The sequence below is a fragment of the Triplophysa dalaica genome, chromosome 7 (assembly GCF_015846415.1).
Source record: "Triplophysa dalaica isolate WHDGS20190420 chromosome 7, ASM1584641v1, whole genome shotgun sequence".
In the NCBI taxonomy this organism is placed as follows: Eukaryota; Metazoa; Chordata; class Actinopteri; order Cypriniformes; family Nemacheilidae; genus Triplophysa; species Triplophysa dalaica.
Genome location: NC_079548.1, coordinates 4,429,713 through 4,457,645, shown reverse-complemented (window position 1 = coordinate 4,457,645; position 27,933 = coordinate 4,429,713). Strand labels below are relative to the sequence as shown.

Below are 27,933 nucleotides of genomic sequence, written 5' to 3'. Positions count from 1 at the left end.
CGCAGTGGCGCCGGTGTCCGCCGCTGACTCTTGAGTGTCAAAGATGGCGTGCTCCGCAGCTCGCAGCTCCGCACGCTGGTTCACAGTCGCCGTGTCCTCCTGCCACAGACAGGCGTGTTCAGCCCACATCTCCTGCTTTAATGGAGCCCACCGGGGCTTTTCGAAGCTGTCAGGCCGGCGGGTTTGGTCTGCGGGCGGCGGGATGAGCGCACGAGAGAGGAATGGGGTGACATTGAGAGGCATGACAGGTGAGACTTGGACCTTAACAGGCCTGAGTGAGTGTTTAAACTGCATGTAAACGACAGGATGTGTCCTTCGGGCTTCATAGGAGTTGATCTGACCGAAATAAGGTTAGATCCAGTGTCGTGCAGAATGATGCAATCCTGCATTTATTTACATGTTGGAAACCAGTGTAAACAAAGTTACTGCAACTCGCATCAATGCATGTGATCAGATCTGGACTGCGAAATTATAGATTTGACTTGGCTCACGTGCTGGAAACTTCTCTGAGCTTGTGCAAGAGCGAGGAGCAGCTAGTAAAGTAAACATGTACTTATGAATCTTCTCTAGTTGTGTTTTTATAGTTAAAGGATGTAAAAGTTCTCAATCTCATCTTTAATGATAGGATGCTAACGCACAGGAGGCAGGGAATCTTTTGATGGGTTGCACCAGGGCTGGACTTGGAAGAAAAATCAGCCCTCCACCATCTTTGGGGAGGGATGGGTACTAAGAACCGGTACTTATTTGGACTGGTACAAAATTGTATCGATAAGCTTCATGACAAAGGATACTGTTATCGATACTTGTGTTGTATTCGGGTGTTAAATGGTGAATTAGAGGTTGCTGCTGCCTGTCATTTCCATCGCTGAATGATTTACGAATGGCCGAGGTTCGCTCGACGTATGTGTGGTATCTAATGCCATATGATTTCTGCGATGTTTTTGTAATCTGCTTGTTTTGCGTGTTTATGAGTGAAAGAGTGGCATGTTGAGCTTTCGGCGACCGCGTTTCACAACGATGAAGCTTCCGTCAAACACCCCTTTTTGGCTTCCCGTCAACATAAAAGTCCTTTATTTGAGAACAAGTTATGCATACGTATCTTCTGCATTCGCATTGCGTGTATTCGCATATCTAATACCTCCGTCTGAGCGTCCGTTCCGGCCCCATATGTTAGCAGCCCACCGGGACAACTCCAGAACGCCAGATGGCCAGTCCACCCCTAGGTTGCACCATTGGGGGTTTTAGACTTCTATTTGTCTTATTTTACCTTTTGTTTAATCAGATCATAGTATCTGTATTTCCTTTGTGTCTGTAAGGGAGGCAATACAACCAATCAATAAACAGTTTGTTCAATCTTACATTTAAACTCTGTGTTGACAGGTGTGGGATCGTCTCAGATCCTCTCTAGGCTGTCCTTCCACACCAGCGCTCCTGCTTATAAACAAGACTTCTATCAGATTCTAGGAGTACCACGCGCATCAACGCAGAAGGAGATTAAGAAGGCTTATTACCAAGTAAGACGCCACTTAAGTGTTCAAGGAACAGTTCACCCTAGAATGACATTTTTGCCATAATTTACCCTCAAGTACCTGTCTTCTGGTGAACACATTTGGTGCAAGAATAAAATCCTGTCTGTTCCTGGCTTTGTTATACAAGTGTATAGAGACCCAGCAGTGAGCCTTTCTTAAAAGCACATATATCCATCATCTCTATGTGCATCCCAACTGTGTTTTCTTCTCACTCAGATGGCAAAGAAGTATCATCCAGACACGAACAAAGATGATCCTCAAGCCAAGGAGAAGTTCGCGCAGCTGGCAGAAGCCTACGAGGTTCACAGAGTCTTCTTGGTTAAAGCTTGAGTTTGATCTTTCCTTCTCAAAAAGCATGAGTGACGTGATGGTTTGCCTTCAGGTGCTCAGCGACGAGGTGAAGAGGAAACAGTATGACACGTACGGCTCTGCTGGGTTCGACCCGGGCGCCGGCGGCGGAAGTCAACAGTACTGGGGCGGCGGGACCAGCGTCGATCCCGAGGAGCTCTTCCGCAAAATCTTCGGGGAGTTTTCCGGAGCGCGAGGTTTCGGGGATTTCAACGGCATCTTCGATCAGCCTCGGGAGGTCAGTCTGTCTCTTATTTAGGTTTCTAAGTCATGTCATTTAAGAGAGATTAAAATGTTATGTGTTTGGTGCAGTATGTTATGGAGCTGACGTTCGCTCAGGCCGCTAAAGGCGTGAATAAAGAAATCACAGTCAACATTGATGCCACGTGTCAGCGCTGCGACGGCCGAGGGCACGAGCCCGGCTCCAAAGTCCAGCACTGCGCCAGCTGCAACGGGACGGGGATGGTGAGTCACAAACACTGTCGAACACTCTATGATACAGACATGTGAGGTAAAGCTTAACACCGCCGTGACGTCCGTCTCTAAAGGAAACCGTTAACACGGGGCCGTTCGTGATGCGATCCAGCTGTCGGCGCTGCGGGGGGCGGGGCTCGGTCATCACCTCGCCCTGCACGGCGTGTCGAGGGACGGGTCAGACCAAGCAGAGGAAAACCGTCATGGTACCCGTACCTGCAGGTGAGTCTGAGCGTGACCGGATCGAGCGATTGAAGATTCATTCGCTGTTGTCTGAATGCGACGGTGCCGGGATGTGATTTTCTTATTAATATGGATTTCTGTATTTTCATTATAATCAGTTGTTTTGGATTTTATATTGCGCTGCACAGACGGATCGGTGTATGACATCATCAAAGTATTTTAAGGCTCCATTCACATTTGGCGTCTTTTCCGTGTGCAAATTTGTTATTTTAAATGTAGATGCACATTTTTCTAGGCGTATCAGCGCCGCATCGAGATGGAAATAGTTCACATTTTTCTGTGCGGTTTTAGACGCAAAATTTGAGTCCGGCCTAAGAACAGACTGTTCTGTATGGTTTCAAAACGCTCTTGCGGTACTTTGATGTTATACTATCGATCTGGCACAGCCAACACACAAATGTAAATGTACAAAAACGGCAAAATTTTGCGTTTACAAATACTAATATTCCTGCTGAAGACACCACTGCACAAGTAAGCGGCACCATCTAGTGGTTGTTTGTGGAACTCTCATGAGCTCACAGCGTTGCTTTTTAATTTGTACGAATTATTAGCGAAACAAGTTAATGCTGATATAAATAAAATAAAAAGTACTGTTAAGTACTGAAGATAAGCTGTTTTTAAGTCATATTTAACATCAGCATAAGACTGCTTTGCACATATCACCCTATTTGTTTAAACAGTATTATTTATGGGACTATTAAACATTGAACTGATAAAGGAATATTGATTATCAGCATCAGGTAATTGTTTGCATATTGTGGCAAAAGATGAAATGTTTGTTTCAGTACAACAGGATTTAAGTATTTAGCCTCCTTACTAAAGTTCAATTAGGACTTAACATTTTATTAACATTAGAAACTATTTTTCATGTGTTATTGTCATATCACTATATTTGTTTGTAAGACAAACGAGTAGAAAATATGTATCATTGTGTGGAGGGGGGCGTGGCCAGGATTCAGATTCCTTTTTAATCTTGGCCAATCACATGCCTGCGTGTGTGTCTCCAGGTATTGAAGACGGGCAGACGGTCCGAATGCCTGTGGATAGGAAGGAGATCTTCATCACGTTCAGAGTGAGCACATCACAAGCTCATTTCACATCACTGATTCAATAAAGATGTGATTTGGGATCGCTGTCTTTGTGTTAACTGTCTGCGTTTGGCCCTCAGGTTCAGAAGAGTCCCATCTTCAGGAGAGACGGAGCTGATATTCACTCTGATGTCATGGTCTCTGTCGCTCAGGCTATATTGGGCGGCTCGGTCCGGGCACAGGGATTATATGAGACCATCAATCTCTCGGTGAGACTTGTTTCATCTCACATGCTGTTCAAGCCTTTTCGTGAAAGAGATTGCTAGAAAAATTGAGATCGTTTTCTTGGTCTTGGAATACGTCATGTTTTTAACGCAGCAAAATCTCTCGTAGATCCCAGCTGGCGTCCAGTTGGATCAGAGGATCCATCTCTCTGGGAAAGGTATCGCGCGGGTCAGTGGTTACGGGCAGGGCGATCACTACATCCACGTCAAGATCAAAATCCCCAAGTGAGACATTTTAACGGATGAGAATTTCCACTCTGCACACTTTCATCAGGGCTGGAATTCTCTTATACAAAATGTGACCCGGAGAAAATGCTCTTGCTCAGTGTTTGCTCTTTTACTGTTATCAGTTGATTCATTTAAGATTTCCAGCTCTTTTTTTTCTCTAGAGAAATATTTCAGACAGGCGGGGAGTGGAGGGCTGATTTGTGTTGTAGCTGAAGTTGTGTGTGCTCTCCTGTTCAGGGTGTTGACAGACAGACAGCGAGCTCTTCTGATGAGTTACGCTGAGGACGAGACGGACGTCGAGGGAGCGGTCAACGGCGTGACCAAGACCACCACAGGTGAGTGTAAAGTTTTAATCTCGTCTGCGGGGGAATGAGAGTCGGTCAGACACAGCAATACACCTGTTTGTGCAGGAGGGGGCAGAAAAGAGCCAGAGACAGGGCAGAAACAGAAATACAAGGGCTTTCTCTCCACATTAAAGAAATGTTTCAGCCACAGCCACAAATCAAGTAAGACGGATGTGTCATTGTAGTCTAAAGGTTAGATAGTGATAGTGATTCGATTCATGTATTGGTACATATTACAAATGTTCATAGTCTGGTTTGTAGCAGTCTGTGAATACAGTGTTAACTCAACCAGGGAAGTGAACCAAATTTGGGTTTTGACAACTGAACAGGGGTTCTACAATTTCTTGGACGTAACATACTTGAAATCGTTTTTTAAATTATTAAAATTGTTTTCAAGATATCTTTAACATTACTTCCGTCACCTGCTTTGGGAACACTTTGGGAAAAGTCCTTTTTCTGATTTTTGTATTGTTATTATTGTCAATAACAGACCATCTTTTTTCCATAAAAATATACATTTTTTTTTTAATCATTTTCACTTCTACAAAATTTAACATTTTGGATTTCTCTATCATTTAATTAAATTTATTATCGAAATCTTTTACCTGAATTATCTACTTTGTTTACTTGGTGGAAGTTCCCCAAATTTGCTTGATTTGACATGACGTGATCCCAAAGCAAAATACACTTTTCAGAGCAAATATTTGACACAAAGAAGTTTGCAACTTCCATTATAAAATCCCCTTGAGTTTCTTGGAAGCATTCCCTAGGGATGGGTAAGTTAGGTCTGATCTTGAGGGATCTGTTTATCAGATGGACCGGAGATAAGAAGCTGTGTGTTTAGTTTGTAAAGCTCTTTTTTTCAACTGTCTTACGTTTGTGCTTAGTTGAATATAATAGATTTATTCAGGCGTTTGTCTTAACAGGTAAAAGATCAGCTGGAAATTGAGACGATGACATGCCGGTGCAGACAAGAGAAGAAAACGGGAGAGGACATTTCTGTTGGGGACACGTGTAGCCTACAGATGGATGAAAACTATCAGTCTGGACATCATTCTTCAAGATCTTGTAGCGATAGCATCCCTAGCATCAACATCGCATCTTTGCCAGACCTGTAAATCTGAGAAGTTTACTAGTTTTTACTAGAAGTTTTTTCGTAGCCATATTTTTTCATTTTCTAAAATGGATGTGGAAACCATACCAGCGATTCACAGACCAAGTGCTTATTTTGGCTAATAAAGTGGATGGTAACCTCTCCAACCTTTGGCTTTGACGTTTGTTTGGTTCCGGGGTTGTGTTTGAAGATGATGTCACTGCTAACACTGATGTTGTGATGATCTTTTCCATGCATTCAATGAAACTCTTCACTGGCCGTTCCGCTGCATCCGTCTGCTTCACCACCACTGTACATAGACAACTGTTGATATTAAAGCTCTTTTATTGTGTAGAGATTAAATATGCAATAATGAATAAAATATTGTATGTGTAACCTGGGAAATCGATGTTGTTGGTTTTCTGTTTATTTGGACGAATCATTAGAGGTTCACAAACCAACTTTGCTTTCATCATTCTTCATAATAAAACAAAAATCATTTTCCCTTGTGAGGGTACACCAGGTGATGATGAAAAGTGCATGTGGGGACTAACCTTAAATGCCTCTCTGTTCTGTTCTGACACCAAACAATACTGAGATTGAAACAATCTAAATTTATACAAAAAATGTATTGACTAAGTTTGTAATGGCATTCTTCTTTATTCATGATGAATGGAGAATATGTTGAATAAATAATGCTTCTGACCAAAAAACATGCATAGTTAAAAATACTTAACAGTACAAAGTTTGAAAGCTTGTTAAATGCCCCGTATTCATCAGTCAGTTGTAATATGGCTAATATTAACTTAATTTTCTATTCAATTTGATTTCTTTAGTGCTTTTCATAATTTTGCATTATTGCAAAGCAGCTTTACATGCAAATAGAAAAGTGTAGTTTTGAAAAAGAAAATCTATTTAAAATAATACATGGCGTTTTCTCAACACGATGTGCGGATCTGAAGTTGTCCTAGTTTGCTAATATGCAGTGTGTATATCACATTTTTCATTAGTAATACATACTAATGAGATTGTGTAGTTTCTATGTTGAAAGTTTGATGACAAATATATCAAATTTAAACCTTAAATGAATCACGAATGCTTTGTTTATCCAAAGATTTGTGGCGTACTTAATGAAAAATACTTTACTTTTTTTACTAATAGACCTTCAGTCCAGAATACGTCTGACCACAATACTGCATCCCATAATGCAATGTGGTCATTTTCATCTTTATATGTGATTTTTTTAAAATACCTATAGGTAAAGACACTACAGAAAAAAAACGAATGAAATATTTTTATTCAGAGATGATAACAGGACACCACACGTCATTTCATAAGGTCATGTGACTGTGATGTGCATAAATCATAAATTATACTGTTATGTCATTACTTTATTTCATTACAGTAAGCCGTGTGTATTGTGCAGCATTCTTCTAGTACACAGGTTTTCAAACTTTACGATGTCGAGGACCCCCAACTATGATTTACCTTTTGTGAGGGACCCCCTTTTCTAAAATATATATCATCTATATTTTTTCTGTGTAAAGAAACGTTCAAACTTTGTTCGATAAAAAGTTAATATGATATTATAAAGGCAACAACTTGTTTCTAAACCTAAATAGTGGGCAACAATTTTACCTCGAGTCCAAAAAAAGAAAACATAGTGAGAAAGATTTAAAAATAAACAATTCTGGAAACTATCCATAGCTAAAAAAGCAGATAAACACTGTTGACTTTTATTGTTTTTTGCTTAATCTTTTTTCCTAGAAACCTTGCAACCTTCTCGAGGCGCCCTGGGGGTCCCCAGACCCCCGTTTGAAAACCCCTGTTCTGTACACTAGTTTCCTTGTTCTGTCTTTTGCTTAAGAACAAGTTGTTAGTAACTCCAAAGACAAAATATGAACTGAACTGCATAAACCATTTATGCAAAACACTTTACATACATTTTGATCTGTTTTATTACAGTCACCATTTGGTTACAAACCCCCCCGCCCAGGATTCGATATTACATAAAACACTCTCAAAAACATTTTTAGTATAATAAAGTGACCGTCGTGTGTTCATAAACATATACATTTTTTCAAAATCCTCAGTGTCATATCACAGTGCTATAGGGTTAGGTTCAATCAAAATGAATTATTGCATCCATTACTGTTAATAATGTTAAAAGATCAATGGTCCAATACCAAGTAAATCACCTTTGGAGGAAAGCAAATCTAAATTCGACAAATACGGTTGAAACACTTTTCGACCTTGCACCTTGTTAAGTAGCATTCAAATACTCTGTAAAAACAAGTAATACACGTTTATAACCGCCAGGCTGATTCGTCACCCGATATCAGACATTTCAGGACTATTGCAGCATGTCATGAGAGCAATCTCCACTGACAGCTTCCCAAATGAATACATTTTGCTCTTTTTTTTAAATTGTCACTGCATCAGTGAGCTTATGCATTACACATATGGCCAATTCATACATAAACCCACATAAATCAGAAATCAATCGTATGTAACAAATGGCTACGATTTCTGCATTGGCCATTCTTTCATATTCTACATTCTTTAAAGGTCTTCATTCGCAGTTTTGTCCTCCCTTACGAAAATTGACCAACTAAACTAAGCATCGTTTTTTGGTTTTCAATTGTAGTAAAACCAAAGAAAATACAAAATGTGCTCAAATGTATTTCACCGCAATAATCATGGTATTTGTAGTAAAGCTATGGTAATAGTAATGGTAATCAAACAAAATATTAAAAGTTAAAAGTGTGGCGTGGATGTGGTGTTACAGAAACGTGGAGTACATTTAATTTCAAATCATGCTTAAATGAATCAAACTTTATCAAAACCGTCCTAGAAACGTAAAGCCACATGAAATGCTTGGTCATGGCATATAAGCATCTGGCCCCGTTGTGGCGGCGAACAACCTCAGTATCCAAAAAAACAACAATTTGTCATCGTTTCTCATGTCATATATGAGTTTCTTCTGCAGAACAGAACTTCTGAAGAAGATATTTTGACTTACTGGACCCACTGAAACGTCTCTCAAAATATATTTTGTGCCCCACAGAAAAACGTTTTAAACCACATAGTAGTTTGATTTTTAGATGAACCGTCACATTAAATGTCAATGTTATTTTTCAGGAAGGCATCTTTAAAAAAGACCCCCCCTCCCCAGTAGTGCTTTAACATACAGCGTTACGCATTACATTCTGACACATTTCACATTTTGTAAAACTGAGCTTGTGTACTTGCCGAAGTTATTTTGGTTTACTAAAATGTTCCTGTTCATTGAAATCAAATAAAATAGACCAATTTGGAGTCGACAACACGGTTACGTCACTGCGTGCTGCGAGCGCATACTGGTTGCAGAAAAACAGTGGAATCAAAGCAGCAATGAGAGAAGCGGAGGAGACAATTCCTTCAAAAACGTGTTTTTGTGTTGTTGAATGGGAACGGCAAAAATTATGCTAATACTTCCTATGGAATACTGTCGTTGAATATGCCACTTTAAGCTAAACAAGTCATTAAACGAACAGGCTGGACAGATGAAATCATCCGGATCTGTGTTTATTGTATTTCAGGTTAGGTTTTCTATAATCTTTCCAAGTCTTACTATTTTGCATATCGTATCCGTCTAAATCTCTAGTCGCTATCTCTTCCGGGCTTTTATGCAACCAAGATGCACGCACAATCCTATAAATTAGCCTATATTGAGCTAAAAATTATTGAAAAACTTTACTTAAGGAAATATTTAAATGTTGCCTCAAAACTAAACTGAAGTAAGTTTAAAGCAGTCAAATTCTAATAATAAACAAAAAATAAAATAAAATGAATTCATCTTATATAGCAACATTAAACAGAAATAATAAATTATGAAATTAAAAAAGCACACTCTAAAATTAACTAAAATGAACACAAAAAACTATAAAAAAGTTAATATAAAATATGAATAAAACTAATAAACTAAAATCAAAACTATAATTGCTCATGCATTCACTATTTTTGGGCCCAAAACGTGAAATGAGTCCACTGCGATGAAACTCTCTATAAAAATATCTTTCTGCATCTGCACCCTTAACTTCATTATTTCCTAAACACTGACGGGTTCAAAAGTACTAAATGTCACATTAAATCACTAAACTACACTACCCGCCTCATATGAAAAATATAAATCACATCCACTCGAGCACATGAGGGCAAATGAGGTGCACTAAATCATCTCAAGGGTTCAAGGTGCGGAATTGCCTGACAGATTCAAAGCGAATGTGTGACCACCGGGCGGATCGAATGTTTTCACCACTTTCTCCTCCTCTTATTGAGTCACATGAGGTACCAGGCGGCCAATCCGGCTAAAGCAGCGATCCACGCAGCCAGTAGGACTTGACCGGATGGATTTTTAAGCACGCTCATGGCCATTTGATAAATAAACGCAGATCCGCCTGTAGCAGCTGAAAGCAAAAAAACATCAAATTTAACGTTTAGCGTTCAGCTAGTTTTTAATGCGACACTATATGCAGTTGCTAGGTACATGTGTGCTGGTCGTGTTTACCTGTTTTGGCAGCGTGGTACGGACACTGGCTGACGTCTCCCTGCGTTTCACCATGAAGAGGAGTTGAATCCATAACGTCCTCCTGAAGGGTTTTTCCAACCTCCTCCAGTTCTCCAAACACCTACACGAAACACACAAGCAGAATACAGTAACATGATGTGAGAAATACAGTATTAAAGGTCAACCATCAGGAAAAGGAGAAAATTGGATAAATCACTTGTTAGGGGTCAGATCGGCGATATCAAAACTAGATGCTGCATTAGCATATGTTTCTATGGTCCGCTATACGTATAGGTCGTCCGCCGCTCTGTGTTGCCAAGTCAGCAGCTTCCTAGTGGAATTGGGTTACTTTTTAACTATTGCTTCGGTTTGTTTTCTCCACAGGTTAGGAGTGGTAGGATTTTGTTATATAGCCGTCAATCTTAAGATGATTTCATTTATGAATGTTAGTTCTGTTATTTGGACTGGGACGTTGGGCTCCTGATGAAGGACTTTGTTTCACAGATCTGGCAATCGTGCCAAGCCGGTCCGTTAACACTCAAGAGCAAGCTCACTCAAGCATTATATTTCCTACACTAACACATGACAACAAGAAAAGTGTATTCAATTTTCAGGAATTAAAGTCGTGGCATTCTAGGGAACTGTGAGTGACGTCAGTGGACCGTTCCAAGATGGCGGACGCGTCTACGTGCCTGGAGAGCATGAATGAGGCATCTAGTTTTTATATCTATGGGTCAGATGATATAACTGAACGCTTTCGACCTCATTTCATTTAAGCGTTTCTCTTATCTACCGTGAAAGCCCTCCATCTGTTCGTGAATGGAACTCAAGCCGGGCTCTCATTTTTCATTACATCGACGCTAGTGGTATCATGTCAAAACAAAGGAGCGACAATGTCCATTATTTTAATTAATATCCGTCGAATTTAAAGATCAGACGTATTGGTGTCCATCACAAAACTTGAATTACCATTGACAAGGGCTCATATTATGAGCACGTGACCTTTGGATTAAGCTTTTAGAACTCCAAACTTCCTCCCCAGTCAAAAAGGACCATTTATTATGTCTGCTATGACATCATAACCCGCTCCTCACCTCCATGTTACAGTGAAAAGCCCGGTTGGCTTCCTCCACAACCTTCTCTTTGGTTTTCACGTCCAGCTCCAGTTCGTTCATGCGGCTACGGTAAAGCTGTTTAAAGGCCTTGGCGTTGTGGATGCCGTCAAACTGATAGAAGCGCAGCCCTTCTCCGGTGGACGGCAGCTTCATGGCACGCTGGGCCACCTTCCTCAGCACCTGACCCCCCGAGAGATCGCCCATGTAACGGGTGTAAGCGTGAGCCACCAGGAGCACAGGCTCCTCACGGCCCAGCTGATGGATGCGCTCCACGTAGCGCTGAGTGGCCGGAGAGCAGACGGTTTGGCTTTGCCAGTCGTGGCCGTAGAAGTACTCCAGATCTTGAGCCAGAGCGTCGCGTCGGTGGAGCTCATTGGGGAAGTAGAGCGGTGCAAACTGAGGGTGATCTTTGTTTCTCTCAATCTCCTCCTCCAGAGCAGAATAAGTGAAGTATAGAGCCACGTGACCGAGCTGACGACACAAACGCAGATTTCAGTAAAACAGACATCGGACAGCACAGGCACAGTTTATTACCCTCACAACATAACCTTTACTAGAAGTGATGTTTGATTGAGCAAACACAAAAAATCCTATCTCTTTATTCCATGCAGAAGAACTCAGAAACGTCACATTATGTTTTACAGAATGGTTCATGCTGAAGATGTTACCTTAAAGATTTCCGTACTAATGCGTCCCCTCAGGAAATCCTTCACAAACTGTGTGTTTTCGGCCTTCTCGTGAACTTCTTTGGTACCTGCAGCCAACATCTCTGACAGGTCTGTAGGTCTGCAGGGTTAACAATCATGATGACAAAACTCATTTATCATAATAATACATTTGTATACATTTTAAACGGGACCTTATGCACCTGAGGATAGTTACCCCTCCCTCTTCATACATAAATCCTCCGTTAACTGCGCTCTTGCCATTGGCTGCATCTTCTGTCATTGTTGCAGACATTTCACTGTCTTCTGTTTAATGACAACAGTGCAAAAAACATTAGTAAGGCCGTTTCCCATCTTACATTATACAATCAAAATCAGTTAAAAACATTTATATTCAGGATGCAGCGATATGTACATTTCGGCCAATAACCGATAATTATTTTACATTAAAAGCCGATAACCGATATATGGTATCTAGGGATTAATATAAAATGAAACAAAAAGGTAAAAGATGGACTACTGCTTTATTTGAAAACATTGACTGTAGAAAACAAGGTAACCATTAGATCTCTTTGACTCCCCTGAAAATCACGAACCATTCCTACTTTACACTAGTTAACAATTCTTTAACCTTCAAACTTTTCTGGAATATGTTTTATTTAAAGGCGGGGTGTGCGATGTTCAAATCACCAAAATGAACACACCCCTACCCCAATATTTTGCATCCGTCAGCCCTCGGCTCGACTAATGTCCGTCCTGTGTACTGTGGACCTTACTGCGAATTGGCTACAAGGTTGTTTTTGTACTCGGCCCGACTTTAAACAAGCGTAATTCGAACACCCCGCCTTAAATAAACAAATTATACATGCTTTTGTTAGTATAATTTTCACATTTATAAATACTTTATCTATATTTATTAAAAATGCTTTGCTAATAGCAGGAAGTGAATGATCACAATATAAAGACAGTACTGTACAGTTTTTTTAAATGCGAGCAGCATGCAGCTGAAGAAGTTTAACTAGAGGAACTGAATTAAGATTTATCGGCTATAATATATCGGCTTAAATATTTTTATCAGCCGATACCATTAACAATGAAAATGGCCAATGATACCGATATGGCCGATAATTTATCATGCATCCCTAATTTATATGAAACACAAAGAAGAAGCAAATTTTATGCAGTGCACACATGACCATGGCATCATTTTGAAACCCCTCTTATTACTTTTATTCATAAAACAATTGTGTGTATCATCATTAAGAAATGTGGCCAAACAAAGGAATATTTTTCACTTTTAAATCTAAATAAATGAAGTAAATGAAACCGATTCTGTGCTCTTACCTCTGAACTCCTGAGTGATGGGTGAAATGTCTCCTTTACAGCTGACTGTTATAACAAAAGCTCGGGCATCCAGAAAGATCCTTCAGCAAACAGTGTTTTGTGTGTTTGTGGGGTGAATGAATACACAAAGCGCAGTCAATACACATTCTGGTGTTTATCAGTGACATGATACGAAAACGTCACAAAAATACACATCAAGCGTCTCACACTTTTACATCACACCTCATAAGTTCAAATGTGTCATTATATGATAACTATAGCATTGTCACTTTCAGTTGTTTTATTGAAGCAAATCATTAAACGCAGTGGATCATTGCAACGTTGCGTGTCGTCCTTCAGCAAAACTATTCGCCTTCATTTGCGTACTTCTGACATTCATTTATTTAGTTTAAAAAAATAGTCGTTTTACTTACAATCAGATCGCATGCGAATCTTTCTTTGATGATGTTAATAATATTAGTCTGTCGTATGAGTCTGTAGGAATGCTAAAAAAAGTATTTGTAATGGATTACAGATTGACGTATACGCGTGCGTTTGCGTCCTCCTCTTCTTCGTGAGCTCAAAACAGGAGAGGCATTTGCAACACGTGACCATCGGAACAGAATCTTAAAGGAGCCGCGAGTCTGTTATTCATTTTTTTACATTTAATTTATCTGAAAACAAGACCACAAACTAAAAGAATTGATGTTTCTGCAGCGTTGCATAACTGAAAAAGTTTTTGGTTTAATTAAAATTTTAAGTTTAAGATAATAGTAGGGCTGTCCAACGATTAATCGCGATTAATCGCATCCAGAATAAACGTTGTGTTTACATAATGTATGTATGTGTACTGTGCATATTAATTTTGTATTTATAAACACAAACCATATGCATACTTGTTTATATATTTAGGAAATATTTCAATTTATTTTTTTATATTTACCAATAAATAAAATTCTAAATAAACTCATGTTAATTGTTATATTTTTCACAAATATATGCGTTCATGTGTATGTGTTCATAAATACAAAATTAATCTGCACTGTACATTAAAACCGACATATATTACGTACACAGAAACTTTTATTCTGTATGCGATTAATCCCCCTTCATCATTTGACAGCCCTAATTATAAGTCTTTATTTGGGGGGCCACAAAGCAATGCACTCTACACAAAGGGGACCTTATAATAAAAACGTTTGAGAACCACTGGTGTACAGTAAACAGTGTGTGAAATGGCACAGCCATCATCAACAGGATCATTTGAAGAATGAAACCATGGTTAAGACATTTTGGTAGGAATCACATTCATTTCCATTCACATTTTTATTAGGATTATAGTATAATAAATCTGTGAGACAATTTTGGTGATTTAAATCAGAAATGAAAGTTTTAAATCACACACACAGGTTAATAGTCTATGTGCAGAAATAATCAAAGAAACCGCTTTTCAAATCCAGCACGTGCCTGCAGATCATGAATCTCCTGGAGAAGAAACTCTTTCTGTAAATTCATCTGTTAAAACAAACAAACAAAACATACCGTTACACTCTTAAAAAAATATTCAGTGGCTTAGTATATATAAAAAAATAAACAGCTATATTAACCTAATATTTTTTATCTTTCCAATATTTTAAAATCAAGAGATTCTTTCAATGGGACATATAAAAATGGATTTGCTAATGCTAATTAAAGATTAATTTAATTAAATAAACTTAAATAATACAAGTATTTAATTAAGAAATTATATTTTTACTATATGCTTAATATCCTTGGTGCATTCTAATTTAAAACAGTATATTTCACTGATTTCACAGTTTTAAATGTACTCAATATTTTTAGTGTAAATTGTTTCACCGAATAAAAAATTGACATCACGTAAAAAACATAGAACGTTTATTTTTAGGTGAACTATCTTTGATCTCAATCAGTACAAACCTTTACAGCATATTGATATGACTGTTCAGCCTCAGGTTTTCTGCCAGCCTGAAAGTACAAAAAATGATATACAGTGAATTGCAATCAAAAATGAGTGCAAAGAGAATGTAATTATGTAATAAAAAAAGCATTAAAAATACATTATGCCGCCACATACCCGTAAATAAACTAAAGTCAGGAAGCCATAGACTTCTGCATTCCTGCTGTTTAGTGCACTGGCCTTAGTCAGAGCGTCTTCAGCCTCTTTCAGTTCATCCATCTAAACTCACAGCAATCACAGACATCCTTCCCACTCAATATTCCATAACAGTCTCTGCATTTCAGATTTCATTATATTATAATATAATATAAAAATAATATGAGCGTCCACTCAATGGCATTATATGGCATACTCACTCTATAGTGGGCAGTTCCCAGCCTGAGCCACGTAAGACAAGAGGGAGAGCTTCTGCAGGCCCGCTGAAATGTACCTTTGGCTTTTTTATACTGAAGAGGGGTTAAAACACACACACACACATAAAGAAAAGAAAATTTGACTAATTTACACTTATATTAGATGTTTTTTAAATTCAAATTTCTGTATCAAAGTTTAAATGGGGGGTCAAAAGTTTCAAATCATTAAAAAAAAACATTTTAGTTATTACATTTAGTCAAGTAATCTAGGCAAATAATAATAAAAAGTTAAATTTAACTGAAGCATAAATCTGAATGAGTGAAATAAGAACAATAACTTTTCCGATTTATCTTACTTCCCCATCCTGCAGATAGATGGATCCCAGGCGGAGAAGTACAGAGTGTGTGTCCACCGCATCCAGCGAGTCAAGCGTACGTTCATAGCAGCTCTTAGCTTGAGAGTAATCCTCCCTCATGTAATTCAGATGACCCCACAGAGCCCATACGTCTGGATCCTATTCACATCAGAACCACAGAAAAGCATACGATAAATCAAAGAATTTGATCAAACAGGTGTACATTTAAAAGAATAAATGAAGAGTTTGGTTCCAAAATGATCATCTTTTTAAAATATATCAAAAAAATATGTTTTTTTACTGTGCATTCCATCCATCCATTTTCTACCGCTTATCCGAACTACCTCGGGTCACGGGGACTGTGCATTCCAATTAATATAAATCAAACTGCATTTTTTATTTATTTAAGCCATAATAACAAAAAAAAAACACATCTAAGTAACACAATAATAAAATAAAAACATGATAACATAATTAACGTTTTATATATTTTTTTAAACGTAGTTATCTCATTTTGGAACCAAACTCTACAAATATAGGATTTGTCGGACCTGTAAATTGTGGGTCAGTGCCTCTCGCAGGCTCTCTTCGGCGCTGTTGTGTTCTCCTCTCAGCAGCTGGAGCTGAGCCAGAGCGAGATGATACGAGCTGTTGCTTCCTCGATCTGGAGAGAGAAGCTGTTGAGCTAGTGCCCGCTGTGCCATCTGCATCATACAAACATAAGGAAAAAACATCAAATTGCAAATCATTTTATTCAGAGCTATTTGATAGTCTTCATGTCAAACAGTATGCTTTTTTTTTTTAAATATGAAAAGGGACTGTTACGAATATTCTGTCATCATTTATTCACCCTAAAGTCATTCATTTATTCCGTAAAAGTCATTTATAGTGAAACACAAAAGAAGATATCTTGAGAAATGTCTCAGTGGTTTAGTGTTCATACAATGGAAGTCAAAGGGGGTCAGTTGTTTGGTTATCGACATTCTTCAAAATATCTTCTTTTGTGTTCTGCAGAAAAAAGAAAGTCTTACAGTTTTGGAATGACATGAGGCAGAATAAAAGATGAGAGAATTGTATTATTTGGTGAACTGTCCCTTTAACTGAATGATGGAAGATCTTCTCTCTGACCTGTAATGCATAATTCTGCAGAAGGAATCGCACGGCCTCTGTGTAAATGGTGATTTTGACCTTGGAAGGGGAAATTTCTGCTTCTTCTTTGCAATCGCGTTTGTCGTCTTCATTTACGGATCTACCATCTATATCTGCCGTGAAGCAAATGATCCCAGATCAGCTCCCAAAGCTTCGTAATACAAAATGTGGTCCTAAAGCGATAGTCAAAGCAATGGTCACCTGTCTCTTCTGTCTTGCCAGCTGGAGATGTCCTGGTTTTGTCCGTCTGGTGATTCTTCTCACCAGGTTCAGAAGTGGCCTTTGGCTTGTTCTTCAGGACTGAACGAAGATGCTTATTGGCCTCCAGAAAAGTCATCTCAGCCTGAATGGATTTCTCCTGAGACTGACAAAACAGACCTGAGAACATATTCGCAAAGTCTTTATCATAGGATCCTGATTTTACCTCAATTTTATAATTCACATTTAGAAATAAATCACCACAGGTTTGAAATGTCAAACAGAAATGTATACTTGTAATACTTCACTTGATGTTTAATTCTCACCAAACAAAGTCCAGGCGACCACACTGTCAGGCTCAACGCAAGTAGCACTTTCAAAGAAGGCCTCGGCATCCTCGTAACGTCCATTCATCTCAGACAGAACGCCACACATCAGTAAACTGCACAAATCAGAATGAAGAACACTAAAATTAGAGCTCGGCGATACATTTACATGTCGCTATATTGAGTTCTTTTCATCACCTGGATGTGTGTTTTTGATCAATGGACACGGCACGCTGGAAACACTCTTCTGCTTTAATGTGATCAGCCGTCAGCATGTGAAAAACTCCATAATCAAACCAGTGGGACGGCTCACTGTCATCTCGAACCACACACTACACAGACAAAACAAAAGTCCCGCCGTCACAAATGTCAAAAAAAGACAAATGGAGTGTTTAGACTATGAGGACTTCTCAGGGGATTTTTTCTCAGATGCTTTTTTTAAAGACATTGAATGGAATTTCCATGTAATCATTTATTTCAAGTCAATAAAGGTAATGCGAGGTAAATGTAGGGAGTTTACCTCCTGATAATACTGCGCGGCTTGCTGGTAGTCGTTGTTGAGTTCTGCCTCTTTGGCCAAGAGTTTAAGTTGAGAGCAGCTCAGCCCAGGCTCATGATGCTCGTCCTGAGAATCCACTGAAAGAGTCTGATTCAGAGAAACATGGTTCAGAAAGCTGAATCTGATTCAAAGGAAAATGATTCAGAGAGTCTGTATTCTGATTTTAAGGAAAATTATTCAGAGTCTGATCAGAGAAATGTGATTTAGTGAATTAAATCTGATTTAGATGAATGTGATTCTGGGAGTGGAGTCTGATTCAGACGACTGGGATTTAATTAAATAAAGTCTGATTCAGAAGAACATGATTCAGTGAAAAGAGTCTTATTCAGACGAATGTGATTTCATTAAATGGAGTCTGATTCAGAGAAATGTGATTTAGTCAATAAAATCTGATTTAGATGAATGTGATTATGGGAGTGGAGTCTGATTCAGACGACTGGGATTTAATTGAATAAAGTCTGATTCAGAGGAACATGATTCAGTCAGATTCAGAGGAACACGTATCAGTGAAAAGAGTCTGATTCAGAGGAATGTGATTTCATTAAATAGAGTCTGATTCAGAGGAACATGATTTAGAGAGTTGAGTCTGATTCAGAGGAATGTGATTTCATTAAATAGAGTCTGATTCAGAGGAACATGATTTAGAGATTCGAGTCTGATTCAGAGGAATGTGATTTAACGAAAAGAGTCTGATTCAGAGGAACATGATTTAGAGAGTTGAGTCTGATTCAGAGGAATGTGATTTCATTAAATAGAGTCTGATTCAGAGGAACATGATTTAGAGAGTTGAGTCTGATTCAGAGGAATGTGATTTAACGAAAAGAGTCTGATTCAGAGGAACATGATTTAGAGAGTTGAGTCTGATTCAGAGGAATGTGATTTAACGAAAAGAGTCTGATTCAGAGGAACATGATTTAGAGAGTTGAGTCTGATTCAGAGGAATGTGATTTCATTAAATAGAGTCTGATTCAGAGGAACATGATTTAGAGAGTTGAGTCTGATTCAGAGGAATGTGATTTAACGAAAAGAGTCTGATTCAGAGGAACATGATTTAGAGAGTTGAGTCTGATTCAGAGGAATGTGATTTCATTAAATAGAGTCTGATTCAGAGGAACATGATTTAGAGAGTTGAGTCTGATTCAGAGGAATGTGATTTCATTAAATAGAGTCTGATTCAGAGGAACATGATTTAGAGAGTTGAGTCTGATTCAGAGGAATGTGATTTCATTAAATAGAGTCTGATTCAGAGGAACATGATTTAGAGAGTTGAGTCTGATTCAGAGGAATGTGATTTCATTAAATAGAGTCTGATTCAGAGGAACATGATTTAGAGAGTTGAGTCTGATTCAGAGGAATGTGATTTAACGAAAAGAGTCTGATTCAGAGGAACACGATTCAGAAAGCGGAGTCTGATTCAAAGGAACATGATTCAGGAGTCTGATTCAAAGAAATGTGATTTAGTGAATCAAATTTGATTTAGATTAATGTGATTCTGGGAGTGGAGTCTGATTTAGAGGAATGTGATTTAGTGAATAGACTCTGATTTAGAGGAATGTGATTTTGAGGATCTGATTCGGAGGAATTCAGAGGAACATGATTCAGTTAGATTTAGAGGAATGTGATCTAGTGAATAGTCTGATTCAGATGAACATGATTCTGAGAATGGAGTCAGACTTTTAAGTGACACCTTATTAAGAGCAACGTGCATCTCATCCACCAGGTAAACATAGAGCTGACTCAGGAACGCCTGGAGCTCCTCGGGGTCCTTGAAGGCATCTGTCCTCATCATCTTCTCCCGTACAATCCTCACCACAGAGTACTGACAAAACAAATCAGTAGTGACATCACAACCAGAAGCACATTAGCACATGCTCCTTGACATATAGACACTTCGGTATACGGGTACTCGACCCCCCTTGACGAACTGCAATGTGAATGTACATTACAATAAATCAATCACCTTAATCTGTTCCTTAAACGCAAAGTATGTTCCAGAGCTGTTGAGTTCTCCGAGCAGCCGTGCTTTGCGCTGTTCTCGCAGTGCCGGATCCAAAGGTGGGCGCCCGGGTGCAAATGCGGCCCCGAACAGCTGTCGGTACTGATCCAAGACCTGGGCGGTCACGCTCGCTATCTGAGAGTGGTAATGATGCACTGCCTGAAAATGACAATATTCTTCAGGATAATGATATGATAAAATCATGCAAATAATCTACATGGTTTTAAAACAACCTTATTTTCGTAATGCAAAAATTGAACTTGTTTCGCTACGTTGGCTGAATATATTCAAACATATTTGAAAGATTTATTCATTCAGGCTAGTTATGAGATGTGTTATTCTCTATAACAGTACAGTATATACAATGTGTGGTAACTGATAAATAATCTATGTGCACATCCAGCTTCCGGCCACATGAGGGCACTACAGATTGACTTGATGTACAATCAGACTTTCAGGGTTTAATCCAACATGAAGTTGTGTGGTCAGGATAGACAGAAACGTGATCGGAGGAATGACAGAAAAAGGAAAGAATTGAAGGTTTCTTACTCGTTCTGCTCGTTGAGGCATCAAACTGTAAATCAAACATAAAACAAAAGATTCCAGATTGAAGTGTTCAAACGTACAACCATTAAAAAAACAGATATTAAAGTTATTAATCTGAATAACGTAATAAAGATCTTCATCAGCATAAGTATCCAGTTACCGTTTGGCCAGATCTCCTGGTGGTCTTTCTCTCTTTGGAACCAGAGGTTTTTCCAAAACAATTTCGATAACAATGTAAGATCTTGAGTCAGCGCACATCTGAGAAAACAAGCAAAATTCAATTTAAGGGTTAGTTCATCCCAAAATCAAATTTATGTGATTTCTTTACTCACCCACATGACGGTAAACATGTTTTGAGACCTCCCGGCGTCTTGGGAGCACAAATAAAGATATTTAGGTGACATCAGATAGATTTCCAGGCCTCCTCATAGACATCATGGCTATAGTTGTTGTCAGGGTCAAGAAAAGTACTAAAGACAACTGCTCTCGTGAACGCGTACCATTGACTGACAAGACAAAGAAGAAGACTATTTGATTAAAATAAAAAAGTTTTGATTAAAGAATATTTGATTTGCTTTCCTGTAGCTCAGTGGTAAGAGCAGGTTGTGGGTTCGATCCCAGGGGATTGCAAATACCTATGTAAAATGTATAGGATAAAGCAATGTAAGTCGCTTTGGATAAAAGTGTCTGCCAAATGCCTAAATGTAAATGTAAAGTCGTTATTTTGGTTTGTTTTTCGCAAGTATTGTCGTCGCTTCAAAAACATTCAATTGAGCCACTATTATGGACCAATTTAACGATGTTTGTACTTTTCTGGACCTTGACAACAACTATAACCATGATGTCTATAAGGAGGATTGGAAATCTCTCGGATATCACCTAAAATATCTTTATTTGTGCTCCAAAGATGCCGGGAGGTCTCAATACATGTTAAACATCATGTGGAGGAGTAAAGAAATCACATAAATTTGATTTTGGGATGAATTTACCCTTTAAAGAAAATAAAGAGTGATTTAATAATCAGTATACTTCAGTGTATTATTGACAGATGAACTGACCTGTCCCTCCGCGTTAACCTGCACCTTCATATCAGCCAGACTATCGGTCTGATCCGTTTTTCCCTGTGAAACCAGCTAGAAAGAGGATGTCATTTTATTTCTCAAATTTTCATACATATTAGTTGTGTTTACACAAGTCAAGCATCCCAACTGCTCGTTCTGTAGAGATTGCACACCAAGTAGTAAATATAAGTATTAAACAAAAGCACAGACACAGAAAACTCACTAAATAAATGCATTGCCATGTGTGTTTCACATTGAAGGGATACTTCCCCCAAAAATGTAAATTCTGTCATCATTTACTCACTTTCGAGTTTTCTCCAAATGTGAAACATTTCTGAGAAAGATATTTGAAAGAATGCTTATAACCAGACAGATTTTGTCCTCCATTTGAAGTAGGAGTAAATACAATGGTCGTCAAAAATGTCCCAAAAATGTCCTACATTCTTCAAAATATCTTCTATTGTTCAACAGAAATCATTTTTCCAAAGTGGGAGTCAATGGGTGTTGAGATATCCAAATATCTTTCTCTGTGTTCATCAGAACAAAGAAATTCATACACATTTGGAACAACAAGTTGAGTAAACGATGACAGAATTTTCATTTTGTGTGAAGTATCACATTAAAATTTTAAATAAAATCTTTTTATTACTTTTCAGACAGCAATGAGATTAGATTATACAGAGGGCGGATTTATGAACTAATATCAAACAAATTTCATCAAACCCAGACGATCTGAGGTGTTTGATACCTCGATAGACTAATTTGTGTCTTCTGTTTCTCCTGAAGAATGATAGGAGAACCCAAAAACTAAGTTAACACAAGACACATAGCTCTTGTAAAAATCAGAGCCATAAAACAGGAATCTGAGCAGTAAAATGTTCATCTCTGTGTATCTGACATGAAATGAAAGGTGTTTGTTTGTATGTACATTGTTATTTGTCTAGCGGACAGCTGCGGGGTCAGATGTTCAGTTGATGAAGCGTTCGTGTGTGTGTGTTCTGCGTCCCCATCTGCTGCGGGTCCACAGGGTGCTCGAGAAGCCATGATTCAGCAAGCAACATCAAGGACGCCAATCTGAAGCTATTAGAGCTAATCGCTTCAGGAAGTGCGTCTCGCTCACAGATGTGAATTCAATTAAAGGGGATATCAAACACGAGACGCAGCGCTTCACAGAAAAGACATGTATCTGCTCCCAGTGATCATGTTTTTGATGAATACTAGCACACGCTTTGAGTATCGCATGCAAATATAAGAATTCTATTGCTTACATGTTGCTCTTTTATCTTAAGGAAAATGTTTAGCATTGGGGGAATCTAACATTTATGTTTTCTATTGAATGTTGCTCTCTTATAGCTCTGAAGATTTTATAGAGCTCTTTTATAATTTGAGTATAATGTGTTTCTCTTTTACAATTACACGTTACACATGAAGAGACATGAAGAGCATGGAGGTGGTAGAGTTGAAATAATGTGAATTTCGGTAAATTTAACCCAAATCTTCAATTTGACTTTTCATTGCAGACTTGACTTGACAAGAGATTTCTGTCTCTTTTTCTAATGAGAAATATCTGAGATAAGAGATATGAGCAAAAGTTTCCATTTGCTCTCCATTAACACTAGGAGAGTGATGTCTAGGAGAACTAAGAGATAATAAAAATCTCCATTTGATCTTCTTTCCGTCACAGAGAAACAAATGAGATATCATTAAGATTTACTTTCTCATATTTTCACTCACAGCACAGTCAGTTATTACCTTTTTAAAAGCATCTCTGTTCTCTCTTTTGTTCTCAAAGACTTGAGAGGCTTTTGAAGTGTCGACAGATGAAGAGGGGCGAGTTGGGCCGTGGGCTGATGGTGCTCTGCTCATCTCTTTCAGAATGCTGTGTGTTCTCTGGGCCTGAAAACACAAATGGACTCTTGTTTTTCCTCCAACAATTAATGGGACCCGAGGATTTATGGCACTTTAAAATCCTTCTTTGAAGCTTGAAAGCTCCATTCTCTGTACATTATTCAAAATGACACCTTTGGTGTTGCACGGAAGAAAAGGTCATATCTGCTTGCAATAACGCAAAAGTACATCATAAAAAAAGAATAAGAGACATCGAATGTGCAAGATCACAACATCAGAAGTGACTAAAAGTCACGTAATCTGCATTTTAATCACAATCTTGTGTAAAATTAATTTCATAAGAATTTAAGAATTCGCATTCACCTTGGCCAGAAGTTCAGATTCAAGAAATGGGTGGATTCTGTATGTCCCATGGATACGGCGAACTCCAGGATACAGCAGCGGCGCCAGATCCACGTACACCACTCCATGAAATAAGATCTCATCCTCCACCTACAGCAGACATAAGCATCAATTTCGTTTTGTGTTTATATATTCATACACATATGTGACCCTGGAAAACAAAACCAGTCATATGGGTTGATTTTTCGAGATTGACATTTTTACATCATCTGAAAGCTGAATAAATAAGATTTCTATTGATGTATGAGTTGTTAGAATAGGACAATATCTGATACGACCGTTTAAAACTCTGAGAGTGCAAAAAAATCTAAATATTGAGAAAATAGCCTTTGAAGTTGTTAAATCAGTATAACACCCGCAAGACCAGCCTTGACCACGCCCCCGGCACCAGCGTCTCCCCCTGGATATCCTCTCACCTTATCCCGGACTTCAAGTACACTACACTTCCCAGGACTCTGTGCACTCACTCATTTGCACTAATCAGTCTCACCTGCACCCAATCACCCACATGGCATATAACCCTCACTTGTACCGCCAGGTCTGGATGTATTATGTCTGTTTGTACTTTCCCTGACTCTCCTTGTGTACGTTTTTCCATGGTCTCCTAGTTATTGTATGTTTCCCATGGATGTCTGTTAAATACCTTATATACCAAGTAAACCAGTTTCACTTAACCTATTGTTGGATTGTGTCTGTCTTCCCTGGATGTGGTTTGTTACAATCAGGGGCACTGTGGCAGGCCAGCCACTCACCAAAATCAAGTTTTTATATATTAAAGTTATTAAATTTACTGAATATCTTCATGGAACATGATCTTTACTTAATATCCTAATGATTTTTGGCATAAAAAAAATCGATAATTTTGACCCATAAAATGTATTTTTCTCATATACTTAAAAATGTCCGTGCTACTAACGACTGGTTTGTGATTCAGGGTCACATATGTGAAAATAAACAATGATTCTCTGCCTCTTATCACAAGTCTATGGGAGGAGTGGCGCTGTAGCGAGAAGCCTAACTTTTTTCTAAACAAAACTATAAGATAAAATTGTTTTTGTCAACAAAGAATAAACAAATCCCAAAGACTCCCTTCTGTAAGCATTAACAGAAGTCGACAACACTAGATCTTACGATGTTTCTTGCCTGCTTCTCTTTAGTGTTCTTCCCAGCATCGGTCGGTTTAGTTTGAGGGCACCTCATGATCTCGATGGGCCACAGCCTGCATTCTGCAATCCTGCGGGATAGACTGCAAACAGAAAAGGCATTTTCATAACAATCATTCATTTCCAAAAGGACTTAATGAATCAAACAGTGTAGAAGACGGTGTGTTCTCACCAGGCCAGACCTCCTGCATCAATAAAACAGCGACGCACGGTGTCCCAACTCACTCTGTTTCTGTTGCACTCTGCATTCGCTTTAAAGTCACTGTCCTACAACATACACACACACACAGCTCAATACACATGTGATTTTAGGCGCGTCCTCTGAAGCCCAGCTTATCAGCAGTCAGGTCACCTCTATGTCTGTAAGGTCTCCGTGACTCATGTCCGTTGGCTCCGTTTCAATGAACTGGCCCTCCATGACCTCCGCCCCTGGGACAAGAAGGTGACCCACCGGCCATTTTTTGGGTCTGGGCACTGATTCCCTCTCACCACCCATCTTCGCTCTGCCATTGGAGAACAGCAGTGTTTGTTCTTTCTGTAAAACAAAGAAGTATGAATACTGAATATACAAACATTTGACTTTTCCTATTTGCATGTCTTGAATTTTCTAAATGTAAACATTTGTTTTACCGCAGCTGTGAGAGGAATCTGCAGCGCAGCCATGTAGCTGGATAGAGGTGTGGATGCAGGATCCCAGATGTCAGGAACAGAATACGCCGTCTCCACGGTGACCATCAACATATTGGATTCAGAGATCTGGATATCTGAGAGCAAAGGCTCCTGAACGCTGACCGACACATCAAGAGTGGCCTGAATATTGGGTCACACATATACAGAATTATTTTTATTGGTCATTTGTTGACATAGGGCTATAACTGTGAATAGTGTAGTTTGGCTACTCTTCTCTTGAAAGAACTGGATGAAACATGTTCATATTGTCTTTTGAGATCTCTAAATGCAATTCAAAGGCTGGAATTCTAGGAACAGTTCACCCTAAAGATTCAATTCTGTCTTCATTTACTCACCCTCAAGTTGTTCCAAATCTGTATAAATGTATTTTGTTCTGGCCAAGAACTGTTAGGTTACAAGCATTCTTCCAAATATTTTTCTCTGTGTTCATCAGAACAAAGAAATGTACACAGATTTGAGACAACTCGACGGTGAGTAAATGTTGACAGCATTTTTATTTTTGGGTGTACTGTCCCTTTGAGTCAAATCCATTGTATCTCAATGTTGTCATCAGTGTAAGTGTTAAACGAGAATAAACTGTGTCTTACTTTTTCTCGGTCCTCCTCCTGAGAAACATCTAAAGGTGATCCGGGGACCGCATGAAGCAGTACACTGGATGAGACGCTACGCTGACCTGAAATAATGAAAAGGCCGTCTGAAATCTGCAGGGTGTCTAAATGACCCGTGAACTGAAATGATGTGCATTTTACCCTTCAGAAGAGGCAGAAGATCCACAACAGCCTGACCCAGAACTGCAGTTTTCTGCTCTTTCTCTTCAGGTGAGTCCTCAATGACTGTTACTGAAAAAACCCACATTAACACATTTAGACTATAAACATATATTGTACAGTACTGTTTTAGTACGGTGGTCTTGAATTTTGACCCTTAGAAATCAACGTTATTGAATTAAAAACAAAATTGTGCAATAACAATCATATGGCAAACACTCAACAAAAAGAGGATCAAAACAAACTCAAACAGAATACTCACGTATGACAGGTTTATGTGCCAGGTCATCCCGAGTGTGGGCCACTTCTGAACATTCAAAACTACAGGTGAAGTTGTAAACCGCATCTCTGTTCGCAGCCACGTCCAGTTTTTGTGAATCTCCCAGAACACATCCATTAAACTCCACACGGATAAAACTGAGGCATGAATCGGACCTGCTTCCTCTCTAAAACATTCATTCATAAGAAGTTAAACAAACACATAAACATGTATAAATATTTGAAATGTATTCTTGTTAAAGCATTTTTTATTGTGTCTGTCCTATGTACTCTGGAGGCTCTGTAAACAAAACAAATAGCCTCATTCATTTATTTATATTATACAGCAAAACTCAAATCATTTTGGCTAAAAGCCATTTTGATTATTAAACTGCATAAATAATCCCATGTAGAACAACCTACATCTGCCTAAAAGCTTCATTATATAGTCTGCTACACACACACACACACACACACACACACATATATATATATATATAAAGGCTCTTGAAAAACTCAAACAAATTCAACTTTGACCCCTGACCTTTCACAGAGCAGTAGATCACCTGATCCGTGCATTGTGCGCAGATTGCTCGTTGTGTGACATACATTTTGTGTACCTGAAATCTACATTGTGTTCTCTACCTGTCTAGCAATGTGCGTATAAGACACAATAACGTTTAATTGCGTTTTTATGACGTTTTCTGCGTTGGCTCGTTTGATTTCGATCGCACATCTTGAGAAACGTCCGCAAGTTTGCGCAGGGCTGCATGAAGTCGATCACGCCTTTTGCATTTCTTTGCAGTAACAGTTCAAACATTTTTTTCAAAGACATTTAATCATGACATTTCAACCTTACCAAGTGTTTTCCTGTCAACACAGTGATCTGCACTGTAACCGCTCTCTCAAGCTCTCTGTGTGACTCCATGTGAAGAACGTGACGTTTTGTTTTTCATGAAGAACCGGGTGCGTGTTTCTGCTCGACGCTAAGCTGTTTCCACGGCAACCGAATGACACCTCGGGTGTTCTCGCGAGAGTTTCTGAAAGCGGTCTCTCCTCG

The 27,933-nt window shown here is 38.8% G+C and overlaps 3 protein-coding genes across 5 annotated transcripts; 1 reads left to right on the top strand and 2 right to left on the bottom strand.

Annotated features, from left to right (window-relative positions):
* The first annotated feature begins 7 nt into the window (after positions 1-7).
* dnaja3a (DnaJ heat shock protein family (Hsp40) member A3a) lies at positions 8-5,980 on the top strand. Its single transcript, XM_056752856.1, has 11 exons — positions 8-248; positions 1,381-1,514; positions 1,746-1,829; positions 1,912-2,115; positions 2,190-2,342; positions 2,426-2,573; positions 3,602-3,666; positions 3,763-3,891; positions 4,016-4,131; positions 4,372-4,469; positions 5,405-5,980. Exons 1-11 carry the CDS (start codon positions 44-46, stop codon positions 5,425-5,427), a joined length of 1,359 nt encoding a protein of 452 aa, XP_056608834.1. The 5' UTR covers positions 8-43; the 3' UTR covers positions 5,428-5,980.
* An 870-nt stretch (positions 5,981-6,850) lies between these two features.
* Positions 6,851-13,808, bottom strand: hmox2b (heme oxygenase 2b). The gene is made up of 7 exons (XM_056753613.1): positions 13,658-13,808; positions 13,245-13,324; positions 12,104-12,206; positions 11,904-12,021; positions 11,215-11,706; positions 10,121-10,241; positions 6,851-10,019 (listed from the first exon to the last, which is right to left on the bottom strand). Exons 3-7 carry the CDS (start codon positions 12,193-12,195, stop codon positions 9,892-9,894), a joined length of 951 nt encoding a protein of 316 aa, XP_056609591.1. The 5' UTR covers positions 12,196-12,206; positions 13,245-13,324; positions 13,658-13,808; the 3' UTR covers positions 6,851-9,891.
* A 726-nt stretch (positions 13,809-14,534) lies between these two features.
* cfap70 (cilia and flagella associated protein 70) lies at positions 14,535-27,871 on the bottom strand. 3 transcript variants are annotated; one of them, XM_056753984.1, is made up of 26 exons: positions 27,733-27,871; positions 26,878-27,061; positions 26,598-26,687; positions 26,436-26,521; positions 25,789-25,968; positions 25,511-25,693; positions 25,331-25,425; positions 25,127-25,241; positions 23,957-24,085; positions 23,498-23,641; positions 21,743-21,817; positions 20,845-20,942; positions 20,688-20,712; positions 20,103-20,297; positions 19,830-19,961; positions 18,104-18,229; positions 17,782-17,915; positions 17,584-17,699; positions 17,261-17,437; positions 17,039-17,172; positions 16,462-16,614; positions 15,911-16,069; positions 15,558-15,647; positions 15,319-15,420; positions 15,162-15,209; positions 14,535-14,738 (listed from the first exon to the last, which is right to left on the bottom strand). In XM_056753984.1, exons 1-26 carry the CDS (start codon positions 27,799-27,801, stop codon positions 14,658-14,660), a joined length of 3,120 nt encoding a protein of 1,039 aa, XP_056609962.1. In that variant the 5' UTR covers positions 27,802-27,871; the 3' UTR covers positions 14,535-14,657. The 3 variants fall into 3 exon arrangements, with proteins under 3 accessions (XP_056609962.1, XP_056609963.1, XP_056609964.1); XM_056753985.1 differs by having other exon boundaries at positions 17,039-17,166; XM_056753986.1 differs by having other exon boundaries at positions 25,139-25,241.
* Positions 27,872-27,933: the final 62 nt, after the last annotated feature.

Coding starts and splice junctions, on each gene's coding strand:
- cfap70 (XM_056753984.1), bottom strand. CDS start 27,801: ATGGAGTCACACAGAGAGCTTGAGAGAGCGGTTACAGTGCAGATCACT. Junction 27,062..27,732: donor TGTTGACAGGAAAACACTTG/GTAAGGTTGAAA, acceptor TGAATGTTTTAG/AGAGGAAGCAGGTCCGATTC. Junction 16,070..16,461: donor CACTGACCCACAATTTACAG/GTCCGACAAATC, acceptor TGATGTGAATAG/GATCCAGACGTATGGGCTCT.
- dnaja3a (XM_056752856.1), top strand. CDS start 44: ATGGCGTGCTCCGCAGCTCGCAGCTCCGCACGCTGGTTCACAGTCGCC. Junction 2,343..2,425: donor GCTGCAACGGGACGGGGATG/GTGAGTCACAAA, acceptor CCGTCTCTAAAG/GAAACCGTTAACACGGGGCC. Junction 4,470..5,404: donor CGTGACCAAGACCACCACAG/GTGAGTGTAAAG, acceptor TTGTCTTAACAG/GTAAAAGATCAGCTGGAAAT.
- hmox2b (XM_056753613.1), bottom strand. CDS start 12,195: ATGTCTGCAACAATGACAGAAGATGCAGCCAATGGCAAGAGCGCAGTT. Junction 12,022..12,103: donor GGAGGGGTAACTATCCTCAG/GTGCATAAGGTC, acceptor TTAACCCTGCAG/ACCTACAGACCTGTCAGAGA. Junction 10,020..10,120: donor GTACCACGCTGCCAAAACAG/GTAAACACGACC, acceptor TTTTGCTTTCAG/CTGCTACAGGCGGATCTGCG.